Source organism: Equus caballus, chromosome 11 (genome assembly GCF_041296265.1).
Source record: "Equus caballus isolate H_3958 breed thoroughbred chromosome 11, TB-T2T, whole genome shotgun sequence".
NCBI lineage: Eukaryota > Metazoa > Chordata > Mammalia > Perissodactyla > Equidae > Equus > Equus caballus.
In genome coordinates this window covers 17,963,667-17,988,838 of record NC_091694.1, presented here as the reverse complement: position 1 = coordinate 17,988,838, position 25,172 = coordinate 17,963,667, and the positions used below count along the sequence as shown (strand labels likewise).

The window sequence follows — 25,172 nt, the reverse complement described above, 5'->3', positions numbered from 1 at the left end:
AGAGAGAACTATTTGTGACATGGGGAAAAATGTTTAATAAATGTAACAAAGTTTTGAACATTTCAAGAATTCATTTCAGTAAGAATTCTAATGGGAGATGGTGAAAGCATTTGGCGATACAGCTATATATTACATATAGTAAAGGTAATCTAAAAATCACCATTACATGCTTGGATAAAAGGGATTAGACTCCAGAAAATAGTGAAGCTTATTCTAGAGAATGAGACGTATGGTTTCACATCCAAGTTGTGAAATCCGGAATAAAAAAACTCAGTAATAAAGCAAATCATTTCAAGTGGCTAAATCAAGAAGCCTAAAGGGCACCAGACAGGAAATAAGGCAACTTGGATTCTAGCACCTACCGTGACTTTAGCTTAAATAAATTGCTTGCCCTTAGAGGGCCCCAATGTCCTCATTTATAAAATAAGAATGACATGGACAAGATCAGCATTTCTCAAATTGGTGTTCCCTGGAATGTTAATAAGTATATCTATATGTAAGTATGGTTTTAAATAAATGTAAGTAAACTGGAAAAGTGTTAGACCAGATAATTTCTAAGGTCTCCTACTCTAACATGGTCTAATTCTGATTCAAATATACAGCTACCTTAATGTATTTATATCTACTTTTATCTCATAAAGAGAACTATTAGATAATGCAAAATGGGTGCCAATCCTTTTGAGTAAATTTCATACCTTGACAGCGGCAATTGAGAGCAGAAAGCAAAGGGTCTAATAGCAAGACAGGCAAAAATAGTGTTTGAGAAAGAACTAAATAACTAAAGTAATACATTTAAACAATGTCTTTCACTCTGTTTCTGTCTATCCTTCTAAATGATCTTTCCCTTCAAATTCTTATATGAGTTGATAAAAATAGAATTACTCAAATACAAATTCAATCTATTTTTTTAATTCTTTTTTTTTTTTTTTTGAGGAAGATTAGCCCTGAGCTAACTACTGCCAATCCTCCTCTTTTTGCTGAGGAAGACTGGCCCTGAGCTAACATCCATGCCCATCTTCCTCTTCTTTATACGTGGGACGCCTAACACAGCATGGCTTTTGCCAAGCGGTGCCATGTCCGCACCCAGGATCCAAACTGGCGAATCCTGGGCCGCTGAGAAACAGAACGTGTGAACTTAACTGCTGCGCCACTGGGCCAGCCCCTTAATTCATTTTTAGATAAAATGGAGAAAAGGATTCAACCTTTGGACTGTGGCAATAAACTATCGTCTTTCTCTCCTTATGTTGACACAGTATCCCACCTGGAGTTATTTCTACTTATAAGACAAATCTGAAATTTGAACAGCTGAGTTCTATGTCATCCAGTATCACACATGGTCAGTCTTCCACAGACAGATAAAGATCAGACTACAGAGAATTTATAATTCAGTAAAGTAAGTCTTCCCTATTGGTTGCCAAACGAAGAGTTACAAAGGAAGCCAAAATAATCAGGGAACAGACAGAAAAGCAAGAAGAACCAATAAAGAGAAGTTTTGTACAAAGAAAAGTCCAGTAACACAGGAAAAGTGTCAGGCAAAAAAGTGGTTGTGGATCACCATGGAAATGTCCCTGAAATGCACTAATAATCTGCAATTTGGATAATTCTCCTATGTATACCTGAGATTTTTTTTTTTTTTTAAAGATTTTATTTTCTCCTTTTTCTCTCCAAAGCCCCCTGGTACATAGTTGTATATTCTTCGTTGTGGGTCCTTCTAGTTGTGGCATGTGGGACGCCGCCTCAGCGTGGTTTGATGAGCAGTGCCATGTCTGCGCCCAGGATTTGAACCAACGAAACACTGGACCGCCTGCAGCGGGGCGCGCGAACTTAACTACTCGGGCACGGGGCCAGCCCCTATACTTGAGATTTGATTGAATATATCTAACATGTGGATTAGCAGCATACTAATTATAGGTTTATCCTATGGTAACCATTCATTATCAAAAGGCTCTTAAGTCTTGCTAAGTTTTCTCCCTCATGACGGGATTCTATGCAGAATTTTAAAAATCAAAGCACTTTTTAAAGAAAAAATCATATCATTGTGGATAAATTTGAGTAAATACACGTATAAACAATATAGAAATTCAAGCTATTGATGTGTATATCTTTATACAACAGTTTTCAGTCACTCTGGAATAGGTCTCAAACTACTACTTGCCCAGAGAAAAGGTACTATATTAAAGCCAGAGGTGTTAGTGAAGAACTTAGTCACAAATAAATCTTTGAGTATTGAATACATTATCCACAATAACTTTGATATATGGAAGGGATTCACTGCTGTCTACTCTAACATCTTTGAAAAACTTGGAAGAACACCATGCTAATTATTTAAAAAGCAAAACCTAAGTTTCTTGCAGGGCTGTTTTTTTTAAATTATGAATATATTATCAAAGGTAGATTGCTCCCAGTGACAAATCACATGGAACTGAGAAAAGTCTTGTTTGAATCATGGTAGAAGTATTCTCCTAAACAGTACTGTGTTAAGTTCTGGGCAGCTTTTGGCCAACATTATTGCTAATTCTTTCTTCCACTTTCCTTCCTGCAACATCCTATTCTCTATTGTGTCTATCAAGATGGCTGCTGTTTATCTCAGTTAGTACATCACATGTAAGAAACTGACAAGATTTATAGAAGGCGTAGAGCATTTATCAACTCTGATGGAATGTGATAAAAAGTAAATATAAATCAGCCAAAGTATGAGTTCACAAATAAAGAAAAAATATTTCTAAGTGTCCCCTTGACTACCTTATCAACAAACACTGTTCAAAATGGGTAATTACAAAACAGCATAAGAGGATAATCTAAGGCGTGTTAGCTATTTTCAACAGCAACAAAAGTTTAAGATAAGGAAATATATTTAAACATTTGATTAAAGGTAATGGATGAAAGATTTTGCCTTTCACAGAGCTATAAAAGTAGCTTTTGGCAATATAGTGATACCAATCACCTTCCATCTACAGAGTGTTTTATAGTGAACCAAGTACTGTGTTAGAAAATTTATACACATTAATGCTACCCTGACAATAACATACAAAGTAAATAACTTTGCAGGTGAGGGTACCAAGGCTCAGAAAGTTTAGGGCCCAAGGCCCTTAGCATTAAGAGGACCAGGGCCACACAAGTGATAAGTGGTAGTGGCAGGCTCATAGCCAGCTATGTTTCGCTATGCCCAAGAGCTTCTTCCTGCTGAGGAAGAGATGCTAATCTACCATTACAGGGTTTATCTAGATATAATTTTGCTAATGCTATTTATCTTTTTGAAAAATAAAATGTTATCTATATGTTCTTTCATAGAAAAAAGTCCAAGATACACTATTAAGTAAAGAAAAAAGCATAGAGCAGTGACTAGTATGATCCTATTTCAACAGAAAAATAAATCTATACATGAATACACAGAGTCATAAACATATATGTGTACAAATGCTTAGGAAAAGGTCTGAAAAGATTCATACCAATCACTTTATCATGACTACCTCTAGGAGAGGGAGTAAAATTGGGATGGGTAAAATTCACTTTTTATTATTCTGCATATCTGTTGTTGTACAAGGATGTATCACTCTTCTAATTTGTAAAATAGAAAACACACATGTGCATGCCTACATGCACGCACGCATGCACGCACACACACAATACTGACTTGATGCCCTTAAGTTTGAACACTGTTGTTTAGCACCCTCACATAAGAATGGCAGTTCCCAACGAAGCAGATGGCAGGTAACAAGTGCCTAAGCAAAACACTTTTCCCCTTCTTATCCCTGGAGCCTAGTTCCATTTGGGACCAATACAAGAAGTCTTTCCTAGATTAAGAAGGAATCTGGGCCGGCCCTGTGGCCGAGTGGTTAAGTTTGCGCACTGCACTTTGGTGGCCCAGGGTTTCACCAGTTTGGATCCTGGGCGGAGACATGACATAGCTCATCAGGCCATGCTGAGGCAGCATCCCACATAGCACGACCAGAAGGACCTACAACCAGAATATACAACTATGTACTGGAGGGCTTTGGGGAGAAGAAAAAAAAAAAGAAGACTGGCAATGGTTGTTAGCTCAGGTGCCAATCTTTTTTTATTTTTTTAAAAAGAAGGAATCTAAGAGGACCTACACAGATTTAGGAAAAAACTATAAACATCATATCTGCTCTGACTTTTAAAGACATGGCTCAAGTCTTTACTTCTTCAATGCTTCTGCTGCTTCCCCATGTTCCCTGCTTTGCTAATTTTCACAATATACCTTATGCTTTACACAATACTGGGATGTTTTGAAATGAGCAAATATAGCATTATTCCCAAATACGCTGTAAGCATGATGAGAACAGGATTTGGGTCTAACTGTCTAAGTGTTCTACAACTGAGATCACTCAAGTTCTTGGCATTTATTCATTTCTTGAAAACTCACATTATGAGCTAGGCAGCACACCAGGAGCAGAAGATACACTAGTGATCAAAATGAACAAAACAAGGTCTCTTCCTTACTGAATTTATATTATGCTTGTAGGGCTACAGACATGGGGGTGGGGAGGGTTGGAATACAGACACGTAATAAGCAACTATATTACAAGGTAATAATGTATAAATAAGCAACTATATTACAATGTAATAATGTATAAAAGAACATACGAAATTATTGGAAAGCACAGGAGAGGCAGTAAAGCCAAAGCATTCTGGAAAAAGCGAGATCAAAGCTGAAGCCTAAAGGATGAACAGGAAACAAATAAAAAGACGGTGAAAAAATACCCTTGGATATACAGGTAAGAGAGAAGAACATGGCAAATTAGAGGAACTGAAAATAGCACAGGTTGGCTGGAACCCAGAGCATGGGGGAGGGGGCACAGACTGAGAGAAAAGGCGGGAAAGACTGGCAGGGGCCAGACCACATAGGGCTTGTAAGCCACGGAAGGAGTTAAGGAGGGCTACTAAAGAGTTTAACCAGTGGAGTGACAGGATCAGACTTGCCTTTTTATAAAAATTGCTCCAGTTACAGTGTGGAGAATGGATTAGAAAAGGGCAAGGCTGAAGGCTTAGGGAGCAATTCAGGCAAGAGATAATAGTGTCCTGAAGGAAGGCAGTGGCGGGGGAGATGGAGAGAACGGGACAGATCTGAGATCCTGAGGAGACTGCAGCGCACGGTCTATTTTGTGACCAAATGGAAATGAGTGGTGAGGGAACGAGAGGAGGTAAAGAAGGTGCCCAGATTTCCAGCTAGAGCATTGCGTGAGACAGAAAACAGAAGTAGGAGCATGTTTAGGGAGGATGGAGGCGGCACTGAGCAAGTTTAACTTTGAACTTACTGAATGATCATGAGATAGCCACTGAGACTTAGACAGAATACGCATATTTGAGAGTTAATGCCATTAAGATACTAATTGAAGCTACGGAAATGGATGCTATCAATTTTGAGGAGAACAATTACAGGGTGAGGAAAAGAGTAGGTTTAAGACAGACTCCTGAGGAACCTCAAAATTTTAAAGGACACAAAAAAGACTGAAAAGGGACAGAGAGGTATAAGGAAAACCAGAAACCCTTGGAGTGAGAGAAACAACATAAAGAGGATATTTCAAGAAAGACTGCTCAACAGTGTGCATCTTGAACATATGTACGTAGACTGATTGACGCTGGCCCTCAGGAAATAAAAATATCAGCAATGCTTCCTCTCTAGCTTCACTTCAGGTTCCAGTTTCTTTTCGTGGTAATGAAAAGAGTGCAATATATTCTCCACACCCCCCAAACTAGGTCCTCCTGATTTTCTTATTTCTAACATTTTCTCACTGAGACCTGAGTCTCATGTCCAATTCTGTCACCCACAATAATTAATCACCAAATTCTGCCAATTTCGCCTTTGTAATCCTTTTCAAATTTTTCTTCCCTTTCCATTCTCACTGCCACCATCCTAATCCAGGTTCTAAGTACCACACAACTGGACAATTCTATTCTACTAGTCTCCCAGACTATTCAGTTTTTCACCTTTTCACACAGAAAACCAAATTAACTATCCTATAACGTTAATTTTAATTGCTTTATTCTACTGCTGAAAATTCCCCAATGACTTCTTGTTATAACCATTTGTTCAAAAATTTTATTCATGTAGCAAATATTTATGAAGGTCAGTGCTTCTCAAACTATCTATGCTAAGGTCCAGGGGTCTTTTTCTTTTAAGCTTCCAATCCATTGCAGACCAATATATATATTTTTTTATCTTCACACTCTTTATATCAGCTTCATTGAGATATAATTTCAATACCATACAATATACCTATTTAAAGCATTCAATTCAATGTATAGTCACAGAGTTATACAACCATTACCACAATCAACTTTAGAACACTTTCATCCCCCTAAAAGAAACCCCGTCCCCATTAAGCAGTCACTCTCCATTCCTTTCTACTCCTAGGCAACCACTCATCTACTTTCTAGACATTTCATAGAAATGGAATCATATAATACGTGGCAGACCAATATTTTTGTAAAATACAATAAAAAACATTGTGGCAATGTTAAATTGCTAAAAACTTTCTAAATTCTTACTCTCAATTTTATTATTTATCTTATTGTAGGCTGGTAATAATGGTTCACGGTCCAGCAATGGTCTGTTGACCACATTCCAAACAGCCCTGAATTTAATATGTGGATAAAAAGACATTACAGTTTGCCCTCAAAGGCCTCAGAGCAGTGGTTCTCAATGCAGGGCAACTTTGCCATTCAGAGAAGACAGTTTTGATTGTTACATGGGGGGAAGACGGGAACCACTGGCATCGAGTGGATAGAGGCCAGAGATGCTACTAAACATCCTACAACGAACAGGGCAGCCTCCCCCGCCCCAACACAGAATTATCCAGCCTAAAATCTCAAAAATCCTGAGGTTGGGAACTCTGCCTTATGAGTATGATGCAAATGAATAATTATAATACAGTAAGAACAGAGCTAGAGTCTAAGTACACAAAGGGTGCAGGGGAAGCTTAAGAGAAGCACCTGAGTCTGTCTGGAGGGGTAAACAGGAACAGTACCTGCAAAAGAATGTCCTCATCTCCTGAATCATAGCTTTCCACAACCGAAGCCCAACCTAGTTTTCTTTTTTTCTTTTTGAGAAAGATTAGCCCTGAGCTAAGGTCTGCTGCCAATCCTCCTCTTTTTGCTGAGGAAGACTGGCCCTGAGCTAACATCTGTGCCCATCTTCCTCTACTTTATATGTGGGACGCCTGCCATAGAATGGCTTGACAAGCAGTCTGTAAGTCCACACCCAGGATCCAAACCGGCGAACCCCAGGCCACCGAAACGGAATGTGCAAACTTAACCGCTGCACCATTGGGCTGGCCCCCCAACCTGGCTTTTAAATCTAATTTCCTGCTTCTTCCCAACCACAGTTCTGGTAGACTGGGCTAAGTTGTGAATTGTACACCCTGCTTAGTCTGTCACTCTTCCCAGGAGATGGATAACCATTCCTTCCCCTCCTCCTATCCAAAATCAGCCAGCATTTAAGGCCTCACTCAAGCTCTGCCTCCTCCACGAAGTCTTCTGTGATGCTCTCTTAAAATTCGTCTAGGAGCTATCACCTATGCCACTCATTTGGCACTTTATCATAGTGACTTTTTTTTTCTAGTGAAGCACGTTAACTTTTATTGTTTTTTAATTTAATGTTTATTGAGTTAATGATAGGTTACAATCTTGTGAAATTTCAGTTGTACATTACTGTTTGTCAGTCATGTTGTAAGTGCATCCCTTCACCCTTTGTGCCCACCGCCCACCCCACGTTTCCCCCAGTAGCTACTAATCTGTTCTCTTTGTCTGCATTTTTAAATTCTTCATGAGTGGAGTCATGAAGTTTTTCTCTATCAGGCTCATTTCACTTAAGATAATTCCCTCAAGGTGCATCCATGTTGTTGCAAATGGGATGATTTTGTTCTTTTCTATGGCTGAGTAGTATTCCATTGTGTGTGTGTGTGTATACACACACCACATCTTCTTTATCCAATCATCTGTTGATGGGCACTTAGGTTGCTTCCACGTCTTGGCTACTGTAAATAATGCTGCAATGCACATTGGGGTGCATGGACTTTTGGAATTGCTGGTTTCAAGCTCTTTGGATAGATATCACTTGTTAGGTCATGTTGTTTAACTTCTAAATGATTGTTTAATTTTAACATTTGTGGTCCATCTCTAAGTTGACAGTTCACTTAACACAGCTTCTGACACACCCATAGGAACTTCCTTCCTGTATTATGCTACAATAGGTGCCAAAATACATATGAAGAAAGTGGACTAGAGTTATTAGGTATCAGACATTACAGTCCTACCACCAACTCTTCATGTCTCTTGAGCTCATGACAATTTGAATGTCAGGTTACTGGAAAAGTAGTTTATTTATAAATTCTCAGTGTCTTAGAGAGTTCATTTACTCTCATATATTGAGCACGTATACTTCTTACTCCAGGCCAAGATAAGTCCACTGATTTTTGCCACATTCAAGTTCCAGAAAATCTGCCAGAAGCAAGAAAATTAAGAAATCCCAGTTGAGAGTTACTCCACTCAAATTTTAAAACCCGAACAGATAAAGTGATCGTTGTGCTTTCAGCCAATATATTCACTGCCATGACAAAAATCTGAGATTTTGGAAAATGCCTCCAATCTTAAGAAGAAGAAGAGGAAGAAGAAAAAAGCTGGGGGAGGAGGAGAGGGAGGAGGAGGAGGAGGGAGGGGGGAGAAGAGGAGGATGACAAAGAAGAAGGAGGGGTTTAACTCTAGCAGAGGAAGAGAGGCTGGAAAAGTTCAAACAATAGTCTTGTAACATCTAAACACAAAGGTCAGATTTCTGTAGTTTATAACTATCTCTATAAATACTCAATATGTAGAATTCTACCGAATTACTAAAGCACTGAATAATTTCTGAATGCTAACACTGTCATTTATAAATGCCTATAGGAAATAGTAGGGGTGAGGCCAGACCTGTTGATCTTCAGTGTTTTAATAATTCCTCTCTTTCTTCCCCCATCAAACCTGTTATGACTGAGTTCTTAGAACTTTTATATATGGAAAGCTCTATAAGTTTCTTTGAGAATTACGTAAGGAAGAAAAGCAAAAGTGGAACTTGTTTACTCATCATTGGATATTTTTTTATATAAAATTCAGGACTTTATTGACTACTTGATTCTTAGCTCATTTCTCCAATATCGAGAGAGACAGCTCAGAATACAGACTCTGGAACCAGACATCCCGATTTCCAATCTCAACTCTGCCCCTTACTAGTTCTACAAATTCAGTAAGTCATTTCCTTCTCCTCCTTTAAGGATTCCCAACTCAGGAGAAGCAAGTTCTAGTCCTAGCTCTGCCTGTGACTTGCTTCGTGACCTCGGGCCACAGTTTCTGCATCTGTACAGAGAGGGCGCCAGGGGACTGTACTACATCAGTAGTTCTCAACCAAGGGTGAATTTTGCCCTGCAGGGGACATCTGGCAATGACTGGAGATATTTTTGGTTGTCACCACTACAGCGGTGGCGGCGGGCATCTGGTATCTAGTGGGTACAGGCCAGTAAAGTTGCTAAACATCCTCCAATGCACAGGACAGCCAGTGCCCTGCGCCAAATAATTACCTGGCCCCAAACGTCAATGCTGACACAGCTAAAAGATCCTCGACTCTAACTCCCTCGAAGAGCACCTTGGAAGTAGAGTTGAAAAGGCCAATTTTGATGGTTCTACATGGGGGCTTTTGTGGGAGAAGAACAATATAAGGGTTAAGGGCATGGGCTCTGAGGCCAGACTGCCTGGGTTCAAATCTGACGCCACCACTTACTGGTTACTTGGGGATAATACAGATATCTACCTCAGAAACTTGTTAGTTAACTTATTAACTAAATAAGTTGATATATGTAAAGCACTTAGAACAGTGCCTGGCACCATATAAGTATTAGCTATCACCACCATCATCATCACCACCAATCTAAATATGGGAGTAAAACAGGAACAAACACCAACCGTTTCACTGCAGGAGTTACGTGAGTTAGACTCCTCAGTGGAAAGGTTTCGAAGACTGACCAAATTCAAGCGCAGTTCCTCGCATCAGAAACTCTGCCCTCCCTCAAGTCACTCTTCTCCCACTCTTTCCTCTAACGCTGCCACGGCTGCTTAGAGGCCTGCATGCAAATGTTCTCACAGTCTGGAGGGAACACAAACTACTTATACCCATTACTACAATGCAAAAATGAAGAAATCTTTATCTGTTCAGTAGAAAAGGACAGGCACTTCTGCCTTCCCTCTGTACGGGGCTGCCATGAAAGCCCTCGGGACCCAGGCCCCTGCCCCAGAGCTCTTCTCCTCCACAGAAACTTCATGGAGTCAGTTGGACACACCTGTTCCCCTGCTCCCTCGTTCTGCTGACAGTGGAGCCACCAGGAGAGAGAAACAGCCTGTGATACTATCTTTTTGTTTTTTAATTACACAAGGAAAAATATAAGATCACAGTAAAACATTCAGACACAGAGTAAAACAACAAAAATCTCCCTGTATTTCCCATCCTAACTCCCCTTTCATAGAAGTGAACATTTTTTTCAATTTAATATGTATCTCTATAGATACATATTAAAAAACTACATACACACATTATAAAACTCTCTATAGAGTTTTATAATACATTTACTTTGTTTCATATTTTTTTTATTATAACAAACATGTCTACATTTAGAGCTATCTAATTTTAAGATCTGCTTCACTGTATTCCCTAATGAGGACAGGAAGACGTAGCATAGTTTATTTACGCATTTCCTTACTGGTGGACATTTAGGTTCAAACTTAGACTTCAACCTTAGAGTGACCCGATTATTGATCTGTAACTCAACTGCAGTTGCCAGCAAACCCACTGGTGACTCTACAGACAGCTCTGTCTTCCCAAAAGACTTATTTCTAAAGTCTGTCTATAAATAAAAAATGCTAACTGAATTTATACATAGTTTGAGTTATAAGCACAGCTACATTATTTCTATTCAAATGTAAGTAAATTTAACTTAAAAAGTTAAGACCAATGGAAAAATTAACTCAAGGTTAAAAATTTCAGCTTGCAAAAACGTACCTATGGTATTTTTTAGGGTGTGTGCTTTATCTCTAAATCCTGCTCTAGAGATTTTGGAAATCACACAGTCAGAAGCTACTTTCTTCTAATTAAAAAAAAAAATTATAAATTTCCCAACTTAAGGCTAGAATCAGTAAATTACTAAATAATTACATTTCTCATATCCAAGTATTATCTATAAGTACTTTGTGGAAAAGCAGAAAGGGGAAGTTTTGCATCTCTAACTAGTGAGCAAGGGCTTTCTTTTCCTTTCCTAATAAATTACAGGCAGACTTGAACAGATGTCAGGTTGGCATTCAAAACCTAAAATATAGCTGAAAAGCAAGTTATGACTAATACAAGGGAAAAAGATGAATGTCAGAAAGCTTCATTTTTTTTTTTCTTTTTTTCAAATTTCAGATAAGCTCTTTAGCCTTAGGGTTCCTTTTACAGAGCCCTGGAGTTCGGCTAGATGTCTTAACCCCCATTTAAATTGCAATCTCTCCTCATGAGTGGGGGTGTGAAAATGCATTTCAAGAGTGTCAGTGTTTATGTTAATCTTAGCAAGAACTCCCTCTCTCCCAAATATGGCATGTACAAAATCTTAGTGCCCTTTCTGCTCCGGTATTTTATTTGCACTGTTCTTAGCGTGTGAAAGATGTCTGCATGTGACTGAAAGGCCCCTTATCTTCCCGGCAGCTCTACTTCATAGAGTAACTGCACTTTCTCTTACGATGGCAGAAAAAGAGTTGCTTTCCTCTAGAATTTCAAAAGAAATCTTAAAAATACAATTGAAAATAGGCTTAGAGAGGGAGGCACAGGGGAAAGGGGACCAAAAAGAACACAGTGTCAGTTCCAAAGAATGGGGGCACAAGACCATAACAAGTGGCTTTCCTCCCACTAGGTGGCCTAGATATCGACAAGGTGTAGATCCACCAAAAGACAGTGTGAAGCTAGAGGCCTTAAGTCTCTACATCCTTTTCCTCCTAGCTCTAAAACAGATAGCTCCTGCCAAAGCCCCTTTCCTTGGATAAACATGGACCTTGTCCTAAGAGACACTGACTAATTCTTTAACAATTACTCTACTGTTCTTTGAAAAGATTTTGTTTTTTGTTTTTTTGCTCTGACATTTACAGTTTAGAGGTAATTGCCAGGGATGCTGAAAAATGAAGTTTCTTTGCAGAAATACGATCTTTGCCAACAAAAGAGCTACAAGGAGAACTGAGATAATCAATCAATCAGTTATCCTGAGCACTCCCCACAGAACTGCACACAAGGGAATAAGTGTGGCCAATGTCTGAACAGAGCATATATTCAGCCGACACCTGAGCATGCTCAAGGACAGCAATCAGCTGCTGAGTTTATTCCAGATACCAGTTTTTGATGGCCACATTTCTACCCTGGGAAGAAGGTGCTGCTATTATCCCACAAAGTAAGGATGTAAGGTCATTCTGTTTTTTTTTTTTGAGGAAGATTAGCCCTGAGCTAACATCTGCTGCCAATCCTCTTGTTTTTGCTGAGGAAGGCTGGCCCTGAGCTAACACCCATGCCTGCCCTTCTTCCTCTACTTTATATGTGGGACGCCTGCCACAGCATGGCTTGTCAAGCGGTGCCATGTACACACCTGGGATCCGAACTGGGCCGCCAAAGCGGAATGTGCGCACTTAACCACTGCGCTACCAGACCAGCCCCTAAGGTCATCCCTAACTAAACGTCTATCATCATGGGGGTTTGAGGACATTCTAACTAACAAGCTATTTGGTATCCACTAAGTGCAAGGCAGAGGTCTAGTTTTCTTTGTGAATGCTTCCATATACTTCCAAGGAAGAGCTGCCCTGCCCAGGTTTGGGTGTCCCACTACTACAGAGAAGGAAGAATTAAAGAGCTACACTGATTAAAACAACAACAAAAACAAAAGTCCAAACTGATATTTCCCCTAAGTAATTCCTTTTCCTATTTCTGCACACAGACTTTCTACCTCTGTAGGGATATATGTGACTTTCTTCCCCCTTAAGGCTTTCCTTAATTTTAATTCTATAAAAATTTACTATTATAAAAATAGGAAGGTATATACTATGTACTTGAAAGTACTTCACGAAAGAAACTAACACACTGGAAACTCTAGGACACTTATTTCATGTATACTACCTCATCTGAGCACTCATTTTACTGCATAATTATGTGCCTCTGGTTAGTCCTGTAGTCTTCTTATATTTCATCAGCAGCATTCTGTATGTATCTAAACTACATTTTCAATTTTGAAAAGCAACATGAAGTTTTACAAGCAAAAGGAAAGAACTGTATTACCTAGAAGCATCATTATCAGTCTTATAAAAACGACAGAAAAGAATTCTAAATTTATCACTTTGTGAACTTGAAACTTTGATATATAGGCAAAAAGATCCATTTAGTTAAGATTCCTGTTTATAAAGTAGATATAACTTTAGACTCTATGGTAAAGATAATGATTTAGTCTCAAGCCAAAAGTACAAAAGTTCTCTGCTTAAAACAAAACAAAACAGCCCCATAACCTACATAAATTATTCTTTTCTAATCACTATTTTTCTTCCATTTGAACTGATTTAGCCAATCATACCCAGTGTCCAACTGAATCCCCAAACTATATAGGTTTATCTATTTTGTTAACAGAGTGAGGAAAAATCAGCCAATTTGTTCTCACCTGGCAGGGAAAAGAACATGGGGTATATACAAAAAGGACTCGTGGAATATTATTTTATATTCTATCCAAATGTAGTAATTTATACCTTTATCTGCCTTTACCAAAGCCTAATAAGAACTTTAAACCACACTGTACTTGCAGTACAATGAAGTATTTTCAAAGGAAAAAAGGAGCCCCTATTGGAAAACAGGGAAAGATACATGCATAGCAAGAGAATTATTTCTCAGTCATTTTACCATAAAAAAGTAGCTTTAGGACACTGAGAATCTTCACTCAGAATAAAGAAAATAATGTGTCTCAATTCAGCTCAAAACCTAAGGTAGCCTTAAACTTATTATCTTTTAAATCAAATTGATAACATACTTTTTCATAGCAAAAAGCCATAAAAAGAAAAAATATATTGCTCTTTAAAAAGGACAGAAATAATTTCTGCCTAATTAAATTAGTGTAAAAATATTAGAAAAATAAATCCATAAAAAAGGTCCTGGATAATAGCACTCACAAACAAAATTCAAATCCACGGTCCTTAGTCAAAAAACATGTTAACAACAACAAAAAGCATACTATTATAACTCAACTAATTTCAATATGGATTATAGAAACACAGATTAAATTCACTCAGAAATTCCAAATCTGTTTTAATATCAAACTCTTAAACAGCTGGAAAAGTCACAAATTGACCAATGTGAATCTTACTCCTTTACACATCGTCTCCCCAAGCCGACAGAAGCCCTAATGAGCAGGGTGTGGATCACGCAGCAACAGGAATCTAGCCTCTGAATAACCGAATCCTCAATACTTTCCAAACTGTGAGAAAATCCTTAGAATATGATTAAAAGATATGGCTTATTACAGAAGCAGTTATTTTTCTACCTGTTGGCTGAATAATATAAATGTTCAAAGAAACAGAATCATTATACTCTTTCTGCACAGAGCTCAGTCTTGAAAACCAGTAAAAATATTCCACAAGAATAACTTAGAACATTTGGAATCATCCTTTTATCTCTGCTTAGATCCAAAATATATGTAAATGATATTTCTATGTCTTGATCAAAAAGCTTTAAGGATTAATTGTATATCAAAACACACATTACCAACACAGTGAACTACCACATTTTTTACTACTTTCCAAATTAAAATTATGTTTTTTTATGAACTTGGCCTTTGTATCTCTCAGATTAAAAAGTATGTTGTTGCCATTTCAAGGTGTATAAACCTCAGGTGATGAGGGTCTCTGTCATTTTCTCTTAATCCAGTTCCAAACTCGACCTTTACCCAGCGAACAGGTGTGTGCTGTGCCGGTAATTTATCAGTAAGCCACCGGGCAGAAAAGCTCCCAACAATAGGAGGCTAACAGAACCAAGCACTTAGCGCCTAGAAAGCAGCTCTTCCCCCACCATGATGAATATACTTTTATCTCCCAGTAGCAATTTAACTATAAAGAATGATGGAGGTGAGGAGAGTAATAGATTCGTCTTCTTTCAGTTTTTTGGATACTGTTTTTATACTAACAGTCTGCCAGAAGCTGTTATGTTATAAATTCCTTTCTCAGATATTCTGTTGCTCACATTCCAATCCAACCTGTGATATGGATATGAAAACAGACATGAGAGCATTTCCAGTAGGGCAAATAAAGCCACTTCACACACAGATAAATTAAATAAACCTTCAAGAAGAAAGCGATAAATAGCTAAATGAATAGCGCAATTCTTTGTATGCGATGTGGAAACTCCTATGCATATCCTGCATTTGTCTGTTTGGATCAAACTTATCTAATTTAAAAACATGTTAACTATCCATTTACTAGGTATGAAGATATACTAATTGGGTAATGCAACAGCACAATAAAAAGCAGCAGCAGCTAATATTAGAACAATGCCCACAGTCTAACAGATAAAGATTATTTAGAAGGGTAAATCTGACTCAGAGTGGATCTTGAGAGTCAGGTGAAATTTCTAAATATGTCCTGTAGAAAAATATACTCGATTAAATAAATGAACAAAATAGAACAAACACAAATATTTCTATGACTTTCCCGTAAAATTTAAGTGTAATTTTAAGAGTTCTAATACTTCAAAGATTTCTTAGAAAAATTTATTTTTTAAAGAAGTTAAAATACTTTGGCAAGTCTGAAAAATAATTTCAAAATATTACTGAAAAGAGACTTTCATTTTTTTCTAACAATACAAGATCTTATCAAACTGTCCTTTTTAAACTCACCCATCTGCTCCACTATCTCTGGAGGAAATACTCGGGAAGCAAATGCTCGTCGAAAAATGTCTGAAAATTCCTTGTCCAGGCCTCCTATTCCCATCTTTTCAAAGTTCCAGTCAGGATTGATGATAGACTGGCGATTTTCCTTGGTTTTAGCTTTGCCTGTGTCAAACAAAGATAATCAATGTGAAACAAGAGCTTCATCACTAAGTGTAAAGAGACAGAACTCCCTGGGCATCCTCAATGAAGAAAGAGAAGCTACCCTGATAGAAAGATGAACACCATGCTCTCAGCTGATTTTCTAACAAGAAGGATGAGTTTTGCTATGATAAATACTTTGTCTGGTCCCCATTTAGAGACAGTAAAACACTTTCAAAATGACTTGCTAAACTCATGCTGTAGTCCACTTGCAATCAATCCATAGAGCTTGGTTTTATTAACCTCTAATCCTAACCAAGTTAACTAACTTGGCTGATTAGAAGAAACACCATGTGCCTATCTGATGAAGACAACACTAGTTGCCAGAAATGCAACTGAAATCTAGCAGTCTCTCAAGGCTCCTAAAGCAAGTGCATTTAAAAGTGCATATATTTATCTAGATTAAGTTCATAATTGGGTACATAACCCTTCAGCCTGAAAAGAGGCACTGAGTAAGTTTGATGTCTTATGTGCTTTTTCTTTACTTGCACACAAAAGTCTAAAATCATCCTAAATCTTTAATGATTTCAAAATTCATGTTTTCAAATTCTTTCACAAAGATGAAAATTATCTAACTTAAATGTCATAGTGCCACCTAAAGTAACCCAAGAGAACCACAATAACTATCTCAAACACAAAGAATAAAAGTGCCTTAGTATACTCTATTATAAACAAACAAACAAAAGAAACTAATATTATAGCTTTTTAAAAACTAGGGAAGAAAAGGTCGTCTTAGAAAATGTTTATCCTAGACCGTAATTTTATCCTTAGACTTTCGTGGACTTAATATTTCCTTTAGAAAGCTATCAAAAATATTTTTTCTTACACTCTACTGCCCTCTTGTGGCCATATTTACTGCATACTAAATCACCACACAATTTTATTTTCCAATAGAAAAAAACCTAACAATTATCAATCAAACATTCACATGAATTACTCAGAAATACTCACATTATATGAAACTCATGCAACTCCCTTGGGATAAGATACCTTACTTAACAAAACTACATTTTATTGTTTCTATAACAAAATAACAAAAGTGTATTTTATGTTCATGTACAAAATATAAAATACAAAGAAATCACTTTAGAAATGGATCAATAAGAGGAGATTATGATATATCCTACATCCATAAAATCACATATATAGTAATTAAAAATTATGTTGTAGAGGAATATTTAGGATGCTTGAAATATGTCAAACAAAAATAAATGATAATAGTATGAAAATAGAATGAAATTTAAAAATTTTAGTGTGTGAGTTGTTGAGCGAGTGCCTAACCATACTTTATGAAATAAATATTCTATTTTATAATTAAGAAAAAATCATAAGGGGAGAATGATAACTTATGGATCAAGAAAAAAGGCTATACATTCGAAGTTAAATAATCTTGGATATGATGGTGTGCAGCCAATGAAAACCGCCTACTTCTACTGGGGTAGACATCAACATAGTTAAATCAACAGAAAACAGGAATTACTGTACAGTTAATTGCATCATTATTCTGCTGAGTTACTATTCTTAGAGACTCATCTGGATTATTTTAATATAATAAAAGTAGGGCTAACGTACAAGAGTAGAACTGAACTATGAATCTACTGCAAAGACTTTCTTTACCTGCACATTCATCATTCAACTCAATCACAGATAGAAGTAACGACCATGTGAGGGATATTCTACAAAATAACTGACCAGTTCTCAAGATCGTGAAGGACAATGAAAGTCTGAGGAACTGTCGGAGACTGGAGAAGACTGTGGAGGCTAAGCAACTAAATGCATGTGGGATCTGGAATTACGGCCGGGAACAGAAAGAGGATATAATGGAAAAACTGGGGAAATCTGAATAAAGTCTATGGTTTAGTTAGCAGCAACGTAACCACGTTAATTTAGTTTTGGTAACTGTACTATGGTTATTTAAGATGTAACATCAGAGGAAGCTGGTGAAGGGTATACAGGAACTCTCTGAACTATTTTTGCAAATATTCTGTAAGCCTGCACTTACCTCATTATTAAAGCTTGAAAAATTAATTTTATCTCTATCTTTTTCCTTATTTTAAGGTGGTACTAGGAAACTGAAAATTACGTATGTGGCTCACACTATATCTCTATAGGACAATGCTCTTCTAGTGAAAGCTTTAAACCTTTCTTCTACATCAGCACATCTGACAGATATGAAATACTCTGTGATTCTGTAATAAGCCTTCTCAAGGGAGGTGCCCCATTCTCCTTCCCCACCTGAAAATCACAATGGTTGAGTCACATATAATAATAGAGATGGTTCCACTTCATTCAGAATCTTCTAAAGACTGTAAATCTGGGGCCAGCCCGGTGGCGCAGTGGTTAATTGCGCATGTGCCGCTTCTCGGCGGCCCGGGGTTCGCTGGTTCAGATGCCGGGTGTGGACACGGCATGGCTTGGCAAAAAGCCATGCTGTGGTAGGTGTCCCATATATAAAGTAGAGGAGGATGGGCACGGATGTCAGCTCAGGGCCAGCCTTCCTCAGCAGAAGGGGAGGATTGGCAGCAGGTAGCTCAGGGCTAATCTTCCTCAAAAAAAAAAAAAAAAGACTGTAAATCTTACCAATAAGGTTGAGTGATGAATTTTCCGCTTTTTCAAATGCAACTTGACTGTTTCCAACAACCAGTCCTATTTCGATCTGTATGAAAGACAATAATTAGTAGTTAGTCTAACAGCAGACTTCCAGACTTCTCAAGGCAAGGGCAAAAATGCAGGGGAAATGAGTCTCTCTGAGCAAAGCAAATCTTCCAAACCACGACCTAAGTTACATTTGCTTTTGTCATAACTACCTTCTCCTATTTCTATTTTATTTCAACGCATGTATCTTTTGATAATGCTTGTCTTATTACTTATTTACAATAAATAGCTGCATTCAACCAGAATTACAAGTATATATACAAATTTCAAGTTACTATTAGGTTTGCAAATAAATGTGTTTTATGCTTATTTTTATAACAGTGATAGCTATAAAAGGAATTTTTTCTTCCTACTATCTTAAAAGAAAGAGTAGGTTATATGAAAGAAATCACTGAGCAAGAGAGCGGCTGGGGAAATTATATTAATCTGCACATTTCACATCATAATTATTATCTAATAAAGATTATTAGAAATAAACCATACCTTCTGTCTTTTACCTGTCGCAGGCTCTCCCTTCAGGATGCTAGGATCCATGGCTTCAATATCCTTTACCAGTAAGCCAAAAAGCTTTTCATTGAAGCTAAAAACAAGCTATGTAGAAAAGACATAAGGGGAGAAAAACCACTTCATGATATACAGCTTGATTCTCACATCATCACCAACATTCCCCAAATGCAGGCAAGCAGCTGCTCCTGCAGATCCCTCTCAAATCAGCTCCACAGGCAAACCAGCCGCACAGCCAATGAGAGGAAAAGGGAACCAACATTTTATGGAGCATCTGCTATGAACCAACAAACACCACAGGAGATTCTGTAATTAATACGCACAAACTCTTGGAAACAGAAATTATTCCTCAGTTTTACTAGTAAGGAAGCTGAGATCCAGAGAGTCTAAGTAACGGGACCCAGAGTCACAGTAAATGATGGTGCCACATTCAAGCTTGAGTCTGTGGCTCTAATATTTATGCTTTTCTACTGTCAACATAAAACACCTGCCATACAAATGCAGAGACAGCTTCTGAATGCTCACTCATTCACCAAATAGTTACCGAGTGCCTTCTACAAGCTAGGCCCTCTTCTACGTGCTGAGGTATAACAGTAAATATAACAGGCAAAGCTGACTGTCAACCCCGCCAGTACTAACTACTGTGAATGGGAATAAATACTAAGAACGATGATTTGGGGTAAGATATTTACGTCTCCTCTGTATTATGGAAGATTTTCTTCCACGGGTTTACAGATATCTGCACGTTACTGGTTTTCAAGTTATTACAAATACCAAAGCATTTTTTAGTAAAATATTAAAGCTAAAGGAGAAGGTAAAAACAATGAAGTTTAGCTAGGCAATTTGAGCATAACTATAAGTCAACAAGTGTAGGAATCCAGAAGGAATATAGAATAGCCTCAAAACAATGGACAGGCAGTCAACAAATTATCAGCTGAATGTCACCTTGGGGAGCCTTCTAGGACCATCTAATCCAAAGTAGCACCTCAGTGGCTCTCTAGTGCATCATCTCACTTTACCTACATTGAAGTACTTAACAATATATGGCATTTCTTTCTTATTTTCTGTCTTCCCCAACAAGAGAGTAAGCTCTACCAGTAGGAATTGTGTCTGTTTTGTTCACTGCTGATCCGCAGGGCTTAAAATAACTGCTGAAACATAGTAGGTGTTCAATAAATATTTGTTCAATTAATTAACTGATCAATTGACGAATAGGTTCTTGTCTTGCTATGCCCGACTGTGTAGCCACGGGCACATCATTTACCTTCTCTGGACCTAAATTCTTCATTTGCAAAATGAGGAGATTAGGCGAGATAATCTCTGAGGTTCATTTCAATTCTAGTACTTCTAAAAATAATAATAAATGCACTGTATCCTTTTCCCGTCTACCAGTAATTCAGTTTCCACTGTGAAAGTTTATCATAATGGATGAATCATCCAGATGCTTAGTTTTGTTCTTCCAGATTTATGCCATTTTCAGTTAGACAAGAGAATCAAAAGAATGACACTCCTTCACTCCAACAGCTCTTTCCTTCTACCACTTCTCTCATTGCCCACCTTACATACCTTCCCATGTGAGAAACCACAAGGGCAGTCTAGGTAAGTCACTCGAGATCAGAATGCTATAAGCAGAGATTCTCAAACATTGTGGTCTCAGGATCCCTTTATATGCCTAAAAATTTTTGAGGACTCCAAAGAGTCTTTGTTTATATGGATTATATCTATTGATAATCACCATATTAGAAATTAGAACAAAAATTTAAAATTTATTAATTTAAAAATAACAAATCCATTATGTGTTAACATAAATAACATATTTTTAATTTACAAAAAACTTCCATCTTCCGAAGCAAAAAATAAAGTGGGAAGAGCGGCACTGTCACATTTTCACCAACCCCTTCAGTGCCTGCCTGAATGGAAGACTGCCGGGCATTATGTCTGCTTCCTCAGTTGACGTGCTGCGCTAGCAGCCAGCACGTGTCTGCATAAGGTCACTGCATGCTTGTGAGAGAATAAAAGGAAACGACACATCATGTCTTGGTATTAATATGAAAATATTATGACTCTATAAACCCCCTGAAAGGGCCTCAGGGACCCCCAGGGGGTCTCAAGACTACATTTTGAGAAAATTTTGAGTAAAATTTTAAAATAGAATTTCTTTCTAGGAGGTCAGAAATATGATACCAACTGAAGTGCAAAAAAGGAGGCAACACCAGCAATATCATTTTAAAGGAGACAATATCTGGGCTCCAGAGGTTCCATAAAAACCTGAAAATATGTATTACATAGTTTTCTTAAGCTTCTTAAGAAGTTCATAACCAAAAAAAGTTAGGAACTACTTTTCCATAGAAATGTATCAGTGAAAAAGAAAGACACCCAAAGATAAAACAAACATCCCACAAAAAGAAAAGAAGTAAGAAATTTGAGACATATGCCTGTAGTGTTTCCAAATTTACAGAGGGAAAAGCTGCTGTAATTATATATGACTTTGTAACCTAAAAGCTACTTCAGAATTTTCCTCAACAAACTCCTAGAGGTTCAGCAAATACATTTCCCTCAGTTTTTATCACTCATCTTGGATATACCTGTTAACATGCAAAGCTCCTCTCAGTCTTGTTTTTTGGGGTTTGTTTGGTGAGGAAGATTGGCCCTGAGCTAACATCTGTGCCAGTCTTCCTCCATTTTGTATGCGGGATGCCTCCACAGCATGGCTTGATGACCGGTATGTAGGTCCGTGCCCAGGATCCAAACCTATAAACCCTGGGCCACTGAAGCAGAGCACACGAACTTAACCACTATGCCACAGGGCTGGCCTCTCCTCTCAGTTTTTAAACGGTAGTATCAATTTCGGACATCTGCAGAAATTAGAATGCCTATAAAGTGAAAGGAATGACAGAAAATTTAAAACTACCTGCTGTCCCACTGAGAATGCCTGGTTGTTGAACTGTTGAATAAATTCTGCAGCCATCTTGTCAGTATCATAAGGGTTGGAGTCAATGCTTTTTTTCTGCAGGAAATCAATCTCAATGGTCATTGTGCCAATACATTGTTTGGCCTTGTCAAATGTATATAAGGACACTAGGAAAAAAGAAGCATTTTTTAAATCACAGGGGTACCAAATATTTGCTGTGTTTTGAATAACTAAAAGTTTAACACAAATGAATCATAACAGAACTTGACGAAAAGGGGGCTTTACATGGCCTTCATTGGAGGGACACGTAGGTACAGATTTTAAAAAATAATAATAACTACTTTCTTCCCTTCTGAATTAATTAGAACATATTAAACAGCACTCTCCCCCTACTTTTACCCATCACCCAACTCTTACGGGGAAATCACAGCCCTCCCAAGATGGTCCCTGCATCTTCTTCCCTCTCACTTAAAGTAGGACGAAACGACAGCATGGGAGTCCCAGTGGAGTTGGCATAACATGCTGTTTCCAAACAGATTTTTGTTTGACACAAGAATAAGCTAAGGTGAGAGGTGAGTGGACTCTTCTGCCCTAGCAAAGTAGGATGCAGGACAAAAAAGAGAAGGCTTGAGAAGCAGTGTTTACTAGGATGATTTGCTCCAGAGCATTTCTTTTTTAATACTACTAAAATATTTACTGAGCACCTACCATATCCAAGGAACCAGTACGTTCTTCGTGTGCAACATGTAGAACAGGGCAAGGACTGTGTTTTTAACTCATCTCTGTATTAACAGCACCTAATAGTCTGTTAGATGCTTGATATATTCATGAATTATTTAAATTAAACAACAACAACAGCAAAAAAGCTATAGTCTCCATGCGAATAACAAAGGGACTTTGGAGTCTCTGTGTTTCAATAGATTCTGTCAGTAACTGGAAGAAACTACGTAAATCATCTAGCTATGTGCCTCGATTTATCACATTTGTAAAACAAGAAAACTGGACTAAATAAATCTTTATGGTCCTTTCATACTCTAAATTCTGGTCTAAGCTTGCTTCTTATAGTCTAGCCACTTGAGTTATGTACAAGGATTTTCCATAAATTCTTTGAATGAAATTGCTTCTGTAATCATATTTTTATATTTTGGTTTGCTGTTGTAAAGGGGGACACACATATTTTAAAGATTAACATTTTCAAAAGCAAAAGAACAAAGAAAGCCAGGATGAGGGATAGAAAATTCACTGAAGTTCAAAGAATAAGTTCAAATCTCAGCTGAAAGTTTCAGAATACTCTGCCTCCACTTCTGGGTGTTTTGCTCTTTCTTAATGTTTCCTAGAAAGTTCAAGGTATATGCTAAGTAACTTTCATAAGCAAGACAGCTTAGTTGTTTCCTCACATAGTGAAGCTATGTACAGTATGAAATACTAAGGTAAAAATGAATAAGTTGATTCAGCAATTCCATCTCCAGGTGTCAGTCCCAGAAAGACTTGAACATTTGGCAAAAGAGATCTATATGGAGGTTCATTGCAGCATTATTTGTAACAGTCAAACATTGAAAAAACACTGAGCAGGAGGAGAATGATGAATGAAATGTAGCATATTCATAATGCGGAATACTGTACAGCAATTAAAATAAAAATGATGTACATTTGATAAAGATGGATAGCCCACTAAAACATCATATTGAGTTTAAAAAGTATACTGCAGAAAGATTTGTACAGTGTGATACCATTTTGTGAAAAGACTCCAAAATAATTCCATATCATAATGCATATATATGTATGTATCACCTTTATATCAAGAAATTGAATAAGTGTATTCAAATATCATCATTACTGACTATAGTTTTCAAATGCATTTTAATTTAAGCCAATGTTCTTAAATAAAAAATACCAAGTTGTTACAACAGTTTCAAATGCTGCAGGCAGCACCATGGACAGTGTCACAGGCACCACCAAGGTCAGCACCATGGTCAGCCCCAAAGGGACAGATGCCCTGAAGGTTTCATCCAGGAGCAAAGAAGAGCCAGAGGGTTGAGAACGTTTTCTTATTTTATGGTTAATAAAATTTAATGTCAAAGACTAATAAAAAATACTTGTATAAGAAAAATAATTTATAGCCATTACTTTGAATAAACAGACATTACAATAATAGGTATACTACAACGGTCAAAAAACATTTGTTATTGAACATCAGTTATAATATTTAAAATATGGCATTTCCAGATGGAGAGAAGACTAAATGATTCTTTTAGAAGATTCCCTCAGACTAAGATCACTTACTTGACTTAAAAATTATCTCACCTTACAGACAGAACTCCTGTTCCAGAATCTCTGAATTAGCACTCTCCATACTACCTCCTGTCCTATCTTTGCCTACATCTCTACTTGTGCTGAACCAGCTTTCTACCTTTTATGGCCACATTGTCCATACCATTTAGGCCCCCAAACTTTTCCATGCCTCAACTTATTCCACCTTAGTCCCACCTAATCACTTAGTTTTATAATCTTGCCCATTAAGTCTATTTTATTCATCTTTTAAAGAACTGCCTTTACAATCAAGATAAGCATTTCTGGTAGCAGGAGAATGCTTTAAACATAATTTAAGCTACAAAACACATTTCTCAATTCATCAAAATTTTTAACTTTGAACTTTTATACCTTTTCACAACAGAATTTATCTACACTAAAAGTTAAATTTAAGCACACTCTTAACCCTATATTTAAAAAAATAAGTTTAAGGAAATTAGAAATCTAGGCTATATACATACCCATTTTCTCATTAGGTTTAACAGTGTTCATTTTTATGAATTAAGTAATTAAGTTCATTTTAAGTAATAAGATTTTAACACACCACTCTCAGTGCAAGACAGGTCAAGGGACCAAAAATAAGTAAGAATATAGAAGATCTAAATAGCATAATCAATAAAGTAGAGCTTATAGGTATATGCAAAACACCACCCTCTGACAGCAGAGAATATATCTCC

General features: G+C 37.4%; 1 protein-coding gene across 1 annotated transcript in view; it reads right to left on the bottom strand.

Moving 5' to 3' along the window:
* NSF (N-ethylmaleimide sensitive factor, vesicle fusing ATPase) overlaps positions 1 to 25,172 on the bottom strand; it is a 142,783-nt gene that overhangs the window by 84,612 nt on the left and 32,999 nt on the right. Inside the window, exons 5-8 of the mRNA XM_001917185.6 lie at positions 22,186 to 22,352; positions 19,254 to 19,361; positions 18,696 to 18,771; positions 15,924 to 16,079 (exon numbers count right to left, since the gene is read on the bottom strand). Of these exons, the coding sequence (XP_001917220.2) occupies positions 15,924 to 16,079; positions 18,696 to 18,771; positions 19,254 to 19,361; positions 22,186 to 22,352 (507 nt within the window). The remainder of the gene's footprint in view (positions 1 to 15,923; positions 16,080 to 18,695; positions 18,772 to 19,253; positions 19,362 to 22,185; positions 22,353 to 25,172) is intronic.